This window comes from Miniopterus natalensis, chromosome 1 (genome assembly GCF_054644295.1).
Source record: "Miniopterus natalensis isolate mMinNat1 chromosome 1, mMinNat1.hap1, whole genome shotgun sequence".
NCBI classification, from domain to species: Eukaryota; Metazoa; Chordata; class Mammalia; order Chiroptera; family Miniopteridae; genus Miniopterus; species Miniopterus natalensis.
Genome location: NC_142081.1, coordinates 194934848 through 194950419, shown reverse-complemented (window position 1 = coordinate 194950419; position 15572 = coordinate 194934848). Strand labels below are relative to the sequence as shown.

At 34.7% G+C, this 15572-nt stretch overlaps 1 protein-coding gene across 7 annotated transcripts in view; it reads left to right on the top strand.

Annotated features, from left to right (window-relative positions):
• The window catches only part of CPEB2 (cytoplasmic polyadenylation element binding protein 2), a 59843-nt gene that overhangs the window by 16436 nt on the left and 27835 nt on the right, over window positions 1-15572 (top strand). For all 7 annotated transcript variants that reach the window (XM_087828229.1, XM_087828217.1, XM_087828212.1 and 4 more), the window contains one exon: window positions 11668-11718. In XM_087828229.1, the coding sequence (XP_087684355.1) occupies window positions 11668-11718 (51 nt within the window). The remainder of the gene's footprint in view (window positions 1-11667; window positions 11719-15572) is intronic.

Here is a 15572-nt window from a genome sequence, read left to right as displayed (position 1 = left end):
CTGGTCCCTGCACAGCTCCTTTAGGGGAGCCTGATGCTGACTGGGTGTAGCACTGCTCAGCCTGCCCTGTGGGCCCATGCTGTCCTTTGCTCTGTATCCTGAGCACTGACACACTGCTTTATGCTTTCCTTAGTATGCATGGGACTGACCAATCTGTTTTGTTTATTCTGCAAGGGTTTCTCATCATTAATATCCCATTTTCTGATGACTGGTTTGATTCTTGGCAAATATTTTCCTTTACAAAGAAACAATTATAGATTTTTTTAATGGTTAAAGTAAATCATGCTTTGCCAAGTGCAGTTTTGTGATTTTGCAGTTTTGTTTCGCATACCTATGTTAAATAATCTGTGATGTTTTTATGCATCTGTGGGTCAGTTCATTCTACTTTAAACAAAAGAACAGGACAGTGATTATTGTTAAACTGTTCTCTCCCTGCCCTCAGCAATTTGCAAAAAGGTCTTACTGTGTAAGCATTTTTACCAAAAATTGCTTACCCCTTGCCCAAAGTATAAGGGCAAACAGAAAATTTAATTTCAGCTCATAAAAGTTAACTGAACATTGTAGGATGAAATGCAGTTTATATAACAGTTCTTGGGAGGATCTCTCTCTGCAAGTCACAATGCCATTACCTGTGTTCCCTGAACAATTAAAGGGAATTCATGAAAAGGATGTCGAGCATGATTTTATGCCAACAAACGTTCAGAAGTGGATGCTTTTTAAACTTTTTATTGACTATGTGGTTTTGTATATCTAGCTTCATTTTTATTACTTCACGGCTCAACACCTGTTTTCTAAGGCTCTAAGTAAGAATTTTCCTTATTTTGACAAAAATAACCCCAGAGAAAATGAGGAATTACTTCTGTAAGGTGCTGGGTTGCAGTAATACCAAATAATCTTGCCTCTTTCCTTCCGCTTTTCTTTTTCCTCCGATTCTCTTCACCTGAACTTAATGTAAAATTGAAGTACAAAGTCACAAAATAACTTGGGTGATTTCTGAAATCTCTGGTGTGAGACTTACATTTGAGACCTAAGAACTTTTGAGCTGGACAGAGGTTCTCAACTTTGAGAGCATGTTTATCATTGCAGCTTTTAGGGCCCCCTCCTAGAGACGTGCATTGCAGGTTGTTGGAGAAACTGGTGTAGGAGAACCAAACCAAAGAGGGCCATGGGAAGTTGTGAAAATTTTAATGGCATTTATTAAAATACAGCAAAGTGCAAAGTAAAACTAGTATCAATAATATGCATATCAAAAAGCAGTTACAGCACCCCTTACGCTGCCCTGCCTTGCTCTCTGACAGAGGGACTGCATTTCTCAGAACTAATTTCACTTTTCAGCCGCTTACGTTTCCTGGAGTCAGAATTTCCCCTAGTGCCCAAAATGTTTGGATTAAAATCATGTTTATTAGAATGTCTTCAGAAAGAGACAGGGAGGAACTGTGATGTGTGTGCCTTTGGTTTTTTAAATAAAACAATCCTTTTATTTTGTTTTTTCCATCACCACTTATCCTCTCCATACCTTCCGCCTGATTCCTTCTATTTTTAAAAGGCTTAGTTAGTAGAATTTACATATGCTTTTCCCTTTACTCCATTGATTTTCCCCTTTGTCTTGTAGACCGCTGAGATAAGAAGAAAAGCACTATTATTAACTTTAGAATGACTTATATTTGTGTAGAAGCCACATACATTTTATTAACCGCATTCTGATGTTAAGAAACGATCATTGTTGTGACATAACTACCTTAAGATTTTACTAATTTCTCAGACTTTAGTTCATCTTAAGAAAAGTGTCATTTATAAGAGTTTAACTTTTGTCATCAGTGAGAATATCTGCAATTTGAAAAGGATATTATGAAATTGTGGTTGTAAAAGTTCTTGTTTTAGAAAACATTTAAAATATGGTATCATGGATAGCCACTTTTAGGTATTTATATTAATTTGCAATGATATTATTAAACTTGAGAGCATAGTTATTTCTTCCAAGCTTCATTGAACATTTAACTGAGTTACAATAGACTGCAGTTTAGAAAAGACAAAACTGAAACACATCAGGCAGAAATGACAGTGGATTTTCTTCAGCTCATAAGTATTTATTTAGAGCATATATGTGTTTATGAAAAGGCTGTTATTTGCCACAAAGCATCTTTCTTAGGACTTTAAATATGGGCTTATAACCTGTTTTTAAATTGAAAATAAAAAAATAATAAAAATAGTATATTTATATAGAACTTGCAGTGACAAAAGCGAGTACATGGGATAGTTAGGCTACTTACAGTATTTGAAGATTATCTGAGAATCTCTAATGAAGATTTTCCCCTCCAGAGTATAGGACTTGATTTTCTTTTTAAGTTTGTTTTCTTACTGCAAAAAGTAGTATGTATTCATTAAAGGAAATTTGAAAAAAGTAGAAAAAAAGTTTTAGAATTATTAATAATTCCACAGTTTCACAAAGTAAAATAACCATGTTTGATATTTTGGTGTATACTTTTTCTAATCTTGTTCTATTTTTATGATTAAGATATTCTCAGCATTCAAACCTGCCTTCCCTCCAGCCTGGTTAACTTAAAAATGAGTTTAAAAAGTATATGTACATAGGCTAAAAACTTGCATAGTGCCCTGTGGCTTAAATAACAAAAAATAGAAGTCTTCTTCTCCATTCTCTGCTTCTGATTCCCGTTCCTGAGTGGCAGCTACTGGCAACTTCTTTTTAAAACTGATTACTCATCTCATTATTCATAAGTAATACTCTTGTGCTTTGTATTGCCTCCGTTTTAGGTATCATCTGTTAACTGTCTACCTTGACTCACCAGTCCCCTAACACTTTCTATTGTCCTCTCAAAATGATTATAGGACCATTTTTGTCTAAATTAAGGGGTGTGTTACTATGATAATGCAAATAATAATCATAGATGAACCATATATGTTTTATACTGTAGCAGTGGTTTTCAGCTGGAGTGCCGCTAGTCAGGGGCACTGACCTCTTTTCCCTGAGATTGTCAAAACAAAAAAAATGACAACAGCCAACACAACAATAGCTGCCAAGTGTTAAAGAATCAAAATTATACCTATTTTTTTGTCAGATAAGCTAAAATATCTATTTCTTGGTGTGTGCTAATAATTTTGAAATAATTACAATAATAATAATGCATTAGTTTATGTCTGCCAGGAGAACAAAAAGATTGAAAATCGCTGCTATAACATATTCTTTTTCGTATACCTGTTTTTCCTGGAATTAATCATTGTCTCTTTTTAAGTAATTATCCCTAATTCATTCCAAAAATAATTAATAGAATGCTAAACCTTCTCTCTATACATGTAGAACCATCAAGTAATTATCTAGATTGATTTTTTTTTCTGCCATTTGAAGGCATGCTTTTTGTAGCCCTCCATAGCTGTCATTTTGGGACTTCCCTAACCCTAGGAATTCCTTTTTTCTGTAGAATCCCTGTCCTGATTTCCTTATCTTTTCTTAATGGTTTAGGCCTTTGTTTTATTGGGCCAGTTTTACAGTACCTTCCTTCAGATGGGACATGAATTTTGAGACCTTATATGTATGAAAACATGTTTATTCTACCTATATAAGATGATAGGCTAGTGTGGAATTTATATTAGTAATTTATAATACTGAAAGCATTGCTTCATTATATCCAGAGTTGTTATACTACCATCTGAAACCTGTTCACTTGTATGATTGATTGCTTGTTTGGTGTTTTTTTGCTTTTCATTCTGAAAGCTTTTAGGATATTTTCATGCCCATGGTTCTGAAATTGTATATAAATGAAATATATGGGTCTTTCGGTGTGTTTGTGTGTATGGGGGGGAGGGGGGCTCTGCCTGCTTGTCTTCTTTTCTTTCATTTGTTTGTTTTATTTCCTCTGTGGCATATTCAATGGTCCCTTTTAATTCAGACATTTATTTCCTTCAGTTATTGGAAATTTTGGTATTTCTCTGATAATTTCTTTCCTTCTATTTTTTTATATTATTTCTTTCCATAATTCCTGTTCTTCAGATATTATTAAACTTCCTGTTCCCATCATCAGATTTTCTGTTTTCTATTGCTTTGTCCTTTGTGTCTTATTTTTCAAACCTTCTAGCATTGTTGGTTTTTTTTTTAGTTAAAATATTTTCTCTGAAGTTTTAAGACCCTCTTTTAAAAATTCTTAGGATTACTTCTTTGATCTTACTTCACTGGAATGTCTCTCTTTAGGCATTATATTATAGTGTTAGAAGGTTATTTCTACAGTTCCTTATATTGTTTATTTTTCTTCTAAGTTCCTCTTTTCTGTTTGTTTGGGGTTTTGTTTGTTTGTTTTGCCCATGCTAGAGGCTTTCATCAAATATCTTATGATCCTTTGCTGTCCATTTTTAAAGAAAAGACAAAAATGGTGATTGGAAGCTCAGTGTATATAGTTGGGGCTCATTAGTGAACACTGCTGTAAGTCAGTCAGATGGAACTCTCACAGCGTCTGTATCTCGGTCTCTTCTTTGGGCCTGGGAAATGGACCTGGATGTATGTTTCTCATTCTGCCTGTGAGCTAGGCCTGGCTGCTGGCATTCTTAGAAGAACCAAGAAGAGGATGTGTGTGTCTGATTCATGTAAAAACTAACAAGCAGTCATCAGCTTCCCCACACCTACTCTCAGTGATAACCAGAGGCCTCATATTTCTGAACCGTTCCAGGATCTGCTAGAGTAAGTGGCTTGTTTCGTGATAATCTTCCCCTTGTACGTACCAGTTTAGGTTTCAGTGTTTTCAGTGAGTTGTGGTCTACAAAGTCAGTTACCACTCAGCCACCCATGTTCGCAGCTTCCAAATCTTTCACAGGATACTGTGTCATGGGACCAATGACAGTCTCTGCTTTGGCTTTATCTTGATCAACATCTGTCAGAGTGTCAGGCAGATAGAGGGGCTTAATAAACTATTGGCTGAATGATTAAACATTTTCCAAATTTATTCATATTTTTCAATAATATTTATTTAGAACTTTAAAAATTATTTACATGCATATAAAATAGTTTGTATAACCATTCCCCTACAGTTAGACATTTAAGTATTTCAAATTTTTAAATAAAATTTAGTGAGCTTTTTTGTGTTTATTTTCATAAAGTAGACTTAATACAATTGTTTTTGAAGCTCTAGGCATATATTGCCAATTTATTTTTGTTTTATGCCAGTTTATACTGCCACTGGCAATTTTGATTGCCCATTTGTTATTAATATGATTTTTACCCTTCTACAGTGTAAAGTTTGCAACCATTATTTCAACTTGATTTTAATATTAATTGCATATATATTAATTAGTACCAGTTTTATCTTACTAGATGATTAATTACTTCAGTTTAGTCTTTTGTTATTGCCTTTCTTTTGTGATTATACTTTACATGAAACAGACTTTGATATCCTGTATTCCTTGATGTTTATTAGTATATTTTTTAGTATAATTACATAAAAGTTATAAATAATTATTAGGTAGAAAAATTATGATGGGATCCTGATTTAAGAGTGAGTTAAGCAGATTACTTTTCCTAGAAACTAGACTAATGACTTTTGTTCGATATAGGTAAGGAGTGATTTTGTTGCTCTCTGGAGACCTGGCACTTTGGACCTAAGGGTCTTCTCTACGTTAGTGTGATCTCGTTCTTAGGTTTTATGGGGCATGCGTTGAGGTTGGGAGTGAGGTCAGGAATCACTTCCTGCCCCTGGAATCTGAGCAGAGGTTGGAGTTTTTCAAGGTTGGTAATGACCACATTCTAAGCGGATTTTACCAGACTTCCTGTGAACCATTTTTTTTCTAATTAGAATTATAAATAAAGGTGAAATGTATACAATGGGAAAATATTAGAAAAGTCTACCAAACCAGTGGGAACAATGCATTATTTAAAGCACATAAGAAGGAAGTACTAGTTATTTTCATTTAGGGCTGTGTATATATGTGTGTTTAATATATATAAAGGTATAATATATAACATATCATACATATCTATTGAGCACTTGATATACATATGCCAAGCACTGTCCTGAAGACTCTTAATGTATGTATTAATTTACTTAATTCTTACATCTAAGCTATAGCTATTTACTTTTATTTTACTGTTGGGTGACTGTGGTGGCTTATTAATAATTGCCCAAGTTTCAGTGCTAGTAAGTGGTGAAACTTAGTAGCTCTTGAGTTCGAGGTTTTAACTACTACATCATACTACCTATCTTATTAATTGGTCTAATGTTAATTCTAACCCAAGCTCTTCATGATTCTAATATGTGATTTAAATGGCTCTTTGACACAGCAGTGTGGTGGTTACCAGAGAGAAGGGGGGGGGATAGTAAAGGGCAAAGGGGGTCAAATATATGGTGACAAAAGATGATTTAACTTTGGGTGGTGGGCACACAATGCAATATACAGATGATGGGTCATAGAGCTGTACACTTGAAACCTATATAATCTTATTAAGCAGTGTCACCCCAATAAGTTTAATTAAGAAAAGGAGTTTGCAGGACGCATAGCAGTGTTCTCCAGCATTTTCTCATTGCTAATGAGGGATGGGTTCACATCATTAACTATGAGTTTGGAGATCATTTTTTGTCTTTATTTATTCAAAAAAAGAAAATAGTTAAAGAGACGGTGAAGATTTACCTTGACAAAGAATGAAGAGCAGGACTTGTTTTCCTCCCTCTTCTCCCAATACTGAAGGGATTTAGAACAAACTGATAAAACTTTGTTCTGTAGTATTTCCAGTTACTTAGAGAATGTACTTTCTGTGCCCCACGTAAAACACATATTTAGGTACTGTGCTTTCGATTGAGCTCATGGTTCACATAATGGAATGAGATTTCATTCATCCATTAACAGATATTTGAGAGCCTGTTATGCCCTGGGCTCTGTTTTAGATGCTAGAGATACAGTGGAGGAAAACGGGAAGACAAGGTCCTGCCCTCCTGGATTTTCTGTTTTAATGAACGCTAAAGACAAAAAGCAGCAGTGCTGTGAAGAAAAAGCATAGTGTCACGGGAGAGAAGGAAGCCACTGTGTTAGGAAGGTGGTTGTGATGGCATCTCTTAATGACCAGGATTTAGTGAGAGAGGCACGTTTTGATCATATCTGGGCAAATGCACTTTAATCAGAAAGAACAAGAAACATACAGATCCCAAAATGGGAATGTGACTGGCATGTTTGAGGAATAGCAAAGAAGCCAGCGTGTCTGAATGGCAGAGGGTGAAAGGACAGATATTTATCCAAGTGTGGGGTGGTTTTGAGCAATTGAGCAACATGAGCTGCTGACTTGTTTTTAAAGGATCACACAGGCTGTGAAGAAATGGGAATGGCTTGAACTAGGGAAACTGGAGCTGGTGAAGAGCAATCAGCTTTGGGTCTGTGTTGATAATAGAGCAGGCAGGGTTTGATGACAGATTTGTACACAAATTAGACAAAGTGAGAAGTAAAGTTAACCCAAGGTTTGGGGATGACATCCAGATGGAAGATAGTGCTATACACTGATCAGGGGGAAGTACAGGGTTGAGGCGGAAAGGTTGCAAGTAGAGGTATAAATGTGGAACTCATCTGCTTGGAGAGGATGTGTGCAGTTTTGGTCATAGATGACTTCACCTAGGAAGCTGTGTAGAAACAGACGTCAAGTCCTAGGATTGAACATTGGGGCTTCAGCGTTTAAAGGTTGCGCAGAAGAGGAGGGGACAGCGAAGGAGACTAAGGGGTGGCTGGTGGTCGAGGAGCTTGAGAGTTCGATGCCCTAAGGGGCAGTGAGTCAGTGTGTCATCAAATGGGTATCTTCTCCTGGCTAGGTGCTTTCAGCTCAAGGCTGCAAAGCATGAAGAGATGTTAGGGAAGTGATTTGCTTCATTATATCCTTTCTGGTTTCACATTTCTACAATTTTGAAAGATTTAAATCCAGAAAAAAGTGGCATAAGAAGTCCTATTATTTTATCATCAGTATTTTATGTTTTTTAAATTGGTAGTAATTATTTTGGAGAAAGAACTCATTCTCTCTCTCTCTCTCTCACACACACACACACACACACACACACACAGGCATGACTTACTGCATTCTTTAAATACTGCTTTGTTAAAATTTTAGTAACTGACAATTTGCCTGTATGTGTGGTAAGTTATATGCAGTGCAATTGTCATATTTCTCAGTGCTTTTTGTTGCTCAAATATACACCTGAAATGGTTAACATGAATTATATCATATGTATGTATTATACAAATTACTATTAAATTGAAATAGATTAAGATAATTTTAAGATACTGTAGGTCATCTAGCTTTTCACTGACACCTAAGATTAAATATATATTTCTTCAAAATTATTTATTTTAAAATTCCATAATATCTTAATGTAAAAGAAGTGTCAAGGGGTAATATATACCTATTATTTGTAGGTACATTAAAGCTATTATAAAATTATTGTACATTATGATATTTTCACAATAATAAGCAACTTGACCAAATTTATTACTAAAGGACTGTTTGTAAGATTAGGTTCTTCTGGGACAACAAAAAATTCTTAAGTGGCTTCAACAAAATAGAATTTCATTTCTCTTACGTAAGTGTAGCGCTCCTAGAAGTGTTATGGTGATTTTCATGGATCTAGGCTTCTTCTGCTTACTCTGTTATCCATGACACCCAGCTTCTGCCTCGTGATCTAATAGGGCTGTTTCAGTTTAGCCGTCTCATCTGCATTCCAGCAAGCAGGGAAAAAGGTAAAGAAAAGGGAAGATCTTCCCTTTTAAGAATACTTCCCTGCAACTGTATATACCAATTCTACTTTATGTCTCACTGGCCAGATCTTACACGCATGGGCACATGTAACTACAAGGAAAGCTGAGAAATTTAGATTTTTACTCTAGGAAGCCCTGTGTCTGTCTATCATTTGGGGGTCCTGTTATTAACAGGAAACAGGTGTTAGTGTACAGCTACCAGTCTCTGCATCACAGGGCTTTTGGACAATATGGAAAAGAAATTGGTTTTACAATGCATTTTTTTCTGTATTAAAGTACAAGTTATCTAATATACAATAGAAAATTTTGTGACTTCTTTAATGGCTGAATTTTTCCTATACCTAGTCATACGTACCTTATTTTGTATTATGTTATCAACTGGGAAGTCATTATAAGATAGTAAGAGTATGGAGCCAAACTGTTAGGGTTCTAGTCCTGCGAGAGCCACCTGTCACTTGGCAAGTTATTTCATGTTTTGTGGCACAGAGGCTTCATATTCAAATGGGAAGACAGTAGTACCTAACTCATAAGATTGTTGTGAGGGTTAAATAGTTGGTTATAAAGAACTTAGAAAAGCTCCTGGCAAAAGCCCTTAAGTGTTAGTTATTATTATCAATTGGCAGGTTCTTAGTGAAAGTAGTTTTAATACTATCCTAAGTAAAATGTAATTGTAAAAGTTAACTTGTAAAGATGTATTAATATTTTCACTGAAGTAGAGGGAAAGTAATTGGATAACTTTTAAATATCCTAAATTTGTTTTTCATTTTAGAGTATTTTATTATGTTGAGAGATTTTCCTGTTTAGAGATCTATGTTTTAGAACATATATGCAGGTATATATCCATTTGTAAATAGGTGTCTGTCTTTTGAACTTTCCACATGTGGTGTGCCTTTGAGGTCCCTTCAGAGCCAAGAAGTCAGACTATTAGCAATACAAATATCTTGTTACCTGTGTCTTGGGATAAATAAAATGAACAGTGAATCTGTTAGAGGATAATTATGTGGCAGTAGAAAGTTGAGTGTTTTTTTGAAGTGGAGCGAGACTTAAGGCTTTGTTTAGTTTACTTTTTCTAGGGAACCTTGCCTGAACCCCTGGACTTGGTGTTTTTATGTAGCATACTGTGCGGAACTCTCTTCACACTTGGCAGGCTTGATGCAAATTGTACATTGATGTCTGTCTTCACTGCTGCATCATAGCAGAGCCTGCATCTCACTCACATTTGTATTCTCAGCCTCCTACACACTGTCAGTGCGCAGGACTTAATGAACTCCTCGCACTGAACAGCAACACGGGTTGCCACTTTCATAGTTTTGATTTGCAGTCTCAAGTCAGAAGTAACAGTACTTTTTTCGTGGTCTTTAGTCCTCTAAAGTTGCTCATCTGCAACAAGATGTTTAGAAATGGGCATATTTCCAAAATAAGATATGATACTTGAAAGTAATGCTCCATGCTGTTGAAGTCCTGTTGAGGAAAGCTCTGCTTCCTACGCTGTGTGTCCTGCTCCTTCTGTACAGACTAAGGTATCACAACAATAAACGTATTTCTGTGCTGTTAGAATATGACAGCTTTATTTAGGAGATCATTTAGTTAGTTAATGTCGTCCCGCGTGAAACTCAGGAGTAAATAGGAAGTGGTAAATCGTCCTTGGAAGGACAGTAACACTTACTTTATGTTGAGTTGAAAACAAAATGTGCTATAGTGAAATTAGAGCTTTGATGAAGTATGTGTGTGTATAGGTATGTTTTTATATCTATATGTCTATTTAATATTTATGTATTTTAATGTCAAAGTTGGACTATCTTGCTTCTTGCATTTACATCGGTAGATAATCAAGTTCTTTAACTTTATAATTAAATCAAGAGCCAAAGCCAGTCTGTTGTGTATGGAATATTTGCACAGAATAAAGCCCTGGAAGTGTAGGGTACTTGCAGAGGCGGTAAAGGTGATGAAGTTAATTTGTACTTTTTTCTAATCATGTCAAGTCCATTCAGATATTTATTGGCCATCCTTCTGGTGCCAATACATTATGTGCTACCGTAATGTTGCAAAAATGCAATCTCACAGACATTTAATTTTTAGCAGATTTCTAAGTGGATTTTAGTCTATCAGAGATTTAGGCATTAGAGAAAAGCCCTATATTTTAATGGACTAAAAACAGTGATTATCCTCGCTGTTGACATTTCACCAAACAAATGTTAGAATGTAGAGATGCTGGATAAACGACAGTATGTTCAAAATGCCTTTTTCCCTTGTCCCCAGCAGTATATAATACATTTGTCCTTTACGGCACTTAGTAACGCAAAACTTCTAAACGAAGAGTGACTCAGAGGAAACGCTGTGCTATTACTGTGCTCTTAAGCCTTAATATTTTCATATTTTATATTTTTATATCATTTATAAACTTTGAACAAGTTAGATTTCCAATAACATTTGTAATAAAACATTTAAGATGTTTTTATTAAACTTCTTTAAATACAACTATATAAAATGATATTAAATTAAATAGCAAGTCATGAATTTTTACTGTTATTTTAATATTTTGCTTGTTTTTTATTTAGGAATAGAAATTACTTTTCTTCAAATTTTATTTTTGGGAAAAGAGACTACTACAAACGTTGTAATATTAAGAAATTCTCACATCCTCTATTAAGTTTGAAAGACTAGGATACCTACATTGTTTTTACATTTTAAAAACAAATAGGCTTTATGCTATAGGGATTGTTCCCAAATCTCATTGTGCTCTTAGGATCTAGGAACTTGGGTTAACGGTTTTTGTTTTCAACTTTCAAAGATAATTTAGTTAATATACTTTGAGTTAAACATTACCTTTTTAGTTCTTAAGAAATATGATGTACTCAATAATTTCCTTCTTATGCCCCTTTCCTTTTTCTCAGTTTGCAAATAGCTCAATAATCTTCAAACTTTCCTGTCTTTTTAAAGGTCGATTGAGCTATCCGCATCCAGGAACTGACACTCTGTTGATGTTAAATGGTAAGTTATATAAAAACATTTCATTTTTCCAATTGATTTACATAAAGATAATTGAATGCCTTTCTGTAAACCTTCCCTATACATATGTTAGTCATTTTATGGGCACAAAAGTAAACCTACAACTCTTTCTGTACAGAAAGCAGAGTTGGGAATTTGAGTATATTCTGGCTGACAAAGCAGTCATGGAAGTGCTTTGGTGATGCTATGACTTGATTCAATGATCACAGACTTGGAGACAGGCCCAAAGATTGAATATTGGCTTCCAGTTTATGGGTGTAACCTTGGCCAGGTAACTTCCGTGAGCTTTATTTAGTTTCCCATCTGTGAAATGGGAATAAAATCTCAAGGTTTATTAGGAGAATTAAATGAGATAATGTTTGCAAAGTGCATAGAATTTTTTATTAGTATAGCACTTGGGTTTATTTCAACTAAGGAATATACTGGTAATTCTGTAAATTCAGTGGTCACACTAACTTAATTTATTCTAACTAGAAAGTTTACAATGTGAAATTCACCAAAGTTAGGAAAAGAATAAACTTTCCTTAAAATTTGTTTTCTTTCTGTTGGACAAACATTGCACTCTGAGAGTTGCAGTACTTAGCACATCCATGACTGTGGGAGTAGACATGAAGGATTAAAATACCCTTCACAACGGTGTTTTTAAATCAGAGGGTGGGTGATGAGCGGGAAGTAGGAAGAAATAAGAATAGAGAAAGTATTTACTTTAATTATATTGTTAAATGGCTTGACTCTTCTACTTCAACTAAAGCAATGAAGTTGGGGGACAAATGCTGGGAAAAAAAGGCCAGGGTAAAGCTAGACCATGTGAACTAATGTTAAGTAAAGACTGTGTAGTAACAGAAAGATGGGAATAAACTCCACGCTACCTGGGAGATTGCTGAGGTGGATAGGATTCTGGAATGAGAGAGTAATTGGCGTGTTAGGAAAGGTGATTGATTGGTTCATTCAGTGTTGGACCATTATGTACTGAGTTGCCCACCCCGTGCCAGCCTAGTCTGACTGGGTTATCTATTAGTGAAGGCCTCTGAGAACAGTTTGAGGTAGAATTGTCAAGGTCCTAACACTGGGGCCAGACTAGGCTGAAGCCATGTCCACACTAGACCTCACAAAACAGTCCAGTAGGCCAAGTTTATGAATCCAGTGAATCACAGTGTTTATGTAGACTTTGACCAGAAAGATACTAGAAATTGCATTCCAAGACTTCATTCAACTGTTTTTCTACCACAGAATTTAAAAAACATGTTGTTTGAGTAGCTGGTCTCTGACCTCTAAAATTATATTGTTGAAATTGAGTTTGCAAAACTGAAAATAGATCATAATTTTTCTTATTCGTATGGCTTGACTTATAAAATAATGGTAGATTTAGGTAACAATAAATTATTTATATATGATCCTTCTTTAAATACTTTTCTTTTGAAACATTCTTTGTGGTAAATAAAGACCATTCACATTTCTATTTTAACTTCTAAAAAAGCAAGTTGGTTGAAAAATTTAAGTTTGCGAATGTTTCACATATTCTGTCAATCCATCTTAAGGAAAAATCTATCTGAGATACTTTGTTGGATCATTCACAGATGTTCTTAGATTGTTAAATGGGTAATAAACTGGGATAATTTAGAAGTATATTGTAATCACATTAGAATGTGTCAGTTATATGTGAGCAAAGGGCTTAGTTGCCAAACTATTTTTACAACTTATACTTTAGTTACACTGAACATAATTAAACTGATTTCATCAGTTGCTTAAATCCCTTATAAATAATCTAGATGTTAGATTGAAAATGTTTGCATCACATAGTAGACACAAGCATATTTTATTTCAGTAAAGAGTTGCATCTTGTTGTCAAATCTGCTGTTTTATCATGTGAAAAATCTTCATAGTCTGCCACTTCAGGGCCACGGTCCATAGTGAGGACAGTAAGCCATCCTGGAAATTCTGAACTTTTCCTAGGGGACTAAGGAGATAAAAGATCATGAAACTAGGATGTTGAAATGTGTTTAGGTCAGTAGAAACAATTTGATCCAAAGAGAAAACATTTCATTTGTTCATTTGAGATCACTGGTTAAGAGGTGAAGCAAAAATCAGAAAATTGGGTATATTTATAGGATAAAGAAGTATTTGAATATTAAATATTTAAATAATTTTTTTTTTTAGACATTAAGGTTTATTGAAGAGAGAAGTAGGTAAAGGGCACTAACAAGTAAGGGGAAAATTTTTTTAGCTACTTTTTAACTACTTGTAATTCAACTATATTCTTAACATATTGATTGTTTCTCTGAGAAATATGGAAATCAAATGATATTAGTAACAAGTCTCTACCTATAGTAAATTATTAAATATTATTGACTGGTTAAAGAAAGTGTAGTATCTTCATACATAGAGCTGCTGCTTAAATTATTACACTTCTAGTATGTCACAGATTTAACTCACTATTAGGCAATTAATTAAATAAGTTGTATTATTTAACCAATAAGCATAGCTAATACTATTGACTTTGAAAAATCAGTATTTGATAATACATTAGCGTTTTTTTTGTGTGGTTCAATAATAGTTTATAGTGGTTAATGCCATAGACTCTAGAGCCAGACTCTCTGAGTTTAAACTCAAGCTTACTCTCACCTAGCTGTGTGACCTTGGTCAGCTCATCTGACTTCACTTTGACTCAGATTCTTTGTGTCTGAGAGAAAGCATGCTGCCTGCCCAGGGGGTTGTTGGAGAAGTGAATGCACTCGCTCATGTAAAGAATGTGTCTGGAACGGTTCCTGAAAGTAAAAGTTAGCTGGGGCAGTGGGTGGATGATGGGCAGTGGGTGATGATGAACAGTGACAAAAATCACTTTGAAAGAGTAAAAATCATGTCACGGGAATAGATAAAGGAGTAGGGTCTGTTTACTTTGGATAATATAGAATTAGAGAAGACATAACTGATATTTTCAGCTATTTGAAAGATGTTACATATAGTGAACAAAGAAGGCTTGTTTTATGTTATTGCAGAAAGCCAAACCAGAACCACTTGGAAGAGCTACTATATAGGGACAAATTCGGGTCAGTAAAAGCAAAATGACTCACTTAGGCAGTTTCCTAAAGTATGGTGTGCTAGCCCCTGTGTTACCCAAAATGACTTTTGATGGTGCACAAATACACATTCAAATAAATGCATGACTATTACAATTTAAGGTCAGTCTTTAGAAAATACAGAACTGGCAGAAATCTGTGATGTTACAGTGGCACTAGGCTTGTGTTCATTTAAAAAAAATAATATATAAATAGTAGTATAGTTATGCAGATAAAGAAAATATTGTAAAGGTTTTATGATCCTCTCTTCCTAGTTAATTAGCATTATGGTTAAACTTTTAAATATTCCTTTAACTAAGGGATAAACAGGGTATGGGATAAAGGTCAGGAAGTCGGTCAAACTAGGTAAAACTATGACGTACCTCTAGCAAATCTTTAACTCTGAGCCTCTTACCCAGATACCGAAAAAGAGGTATAATCCCACACTCAAATGTCTCATGAAGTTGTATTGATTTTTTAAAAATTGTAACAAAAAATGCCAAATAAATAAAACTGCAAGCAGCTCCTACTTCTGAACAGACCACGTTTCTCAAGTCAAGTGGAAATCAAGTTGAATTGACTGGTGGAGACTCCACTATTAGGAAATTTAGTTATAGAAGAGCCCAACTTTAACATCCAGAGGCATTTTAGGAAAGTCTCATTGTATAAGAATACCTAAAAACCAAAGGTTAAGTACTATCTGAAGTCAGAATGACAGCTTGAATGATTATATTTCTATAAGTATACATTTTATACTTTTTATTCTCAATAGTAAAACAA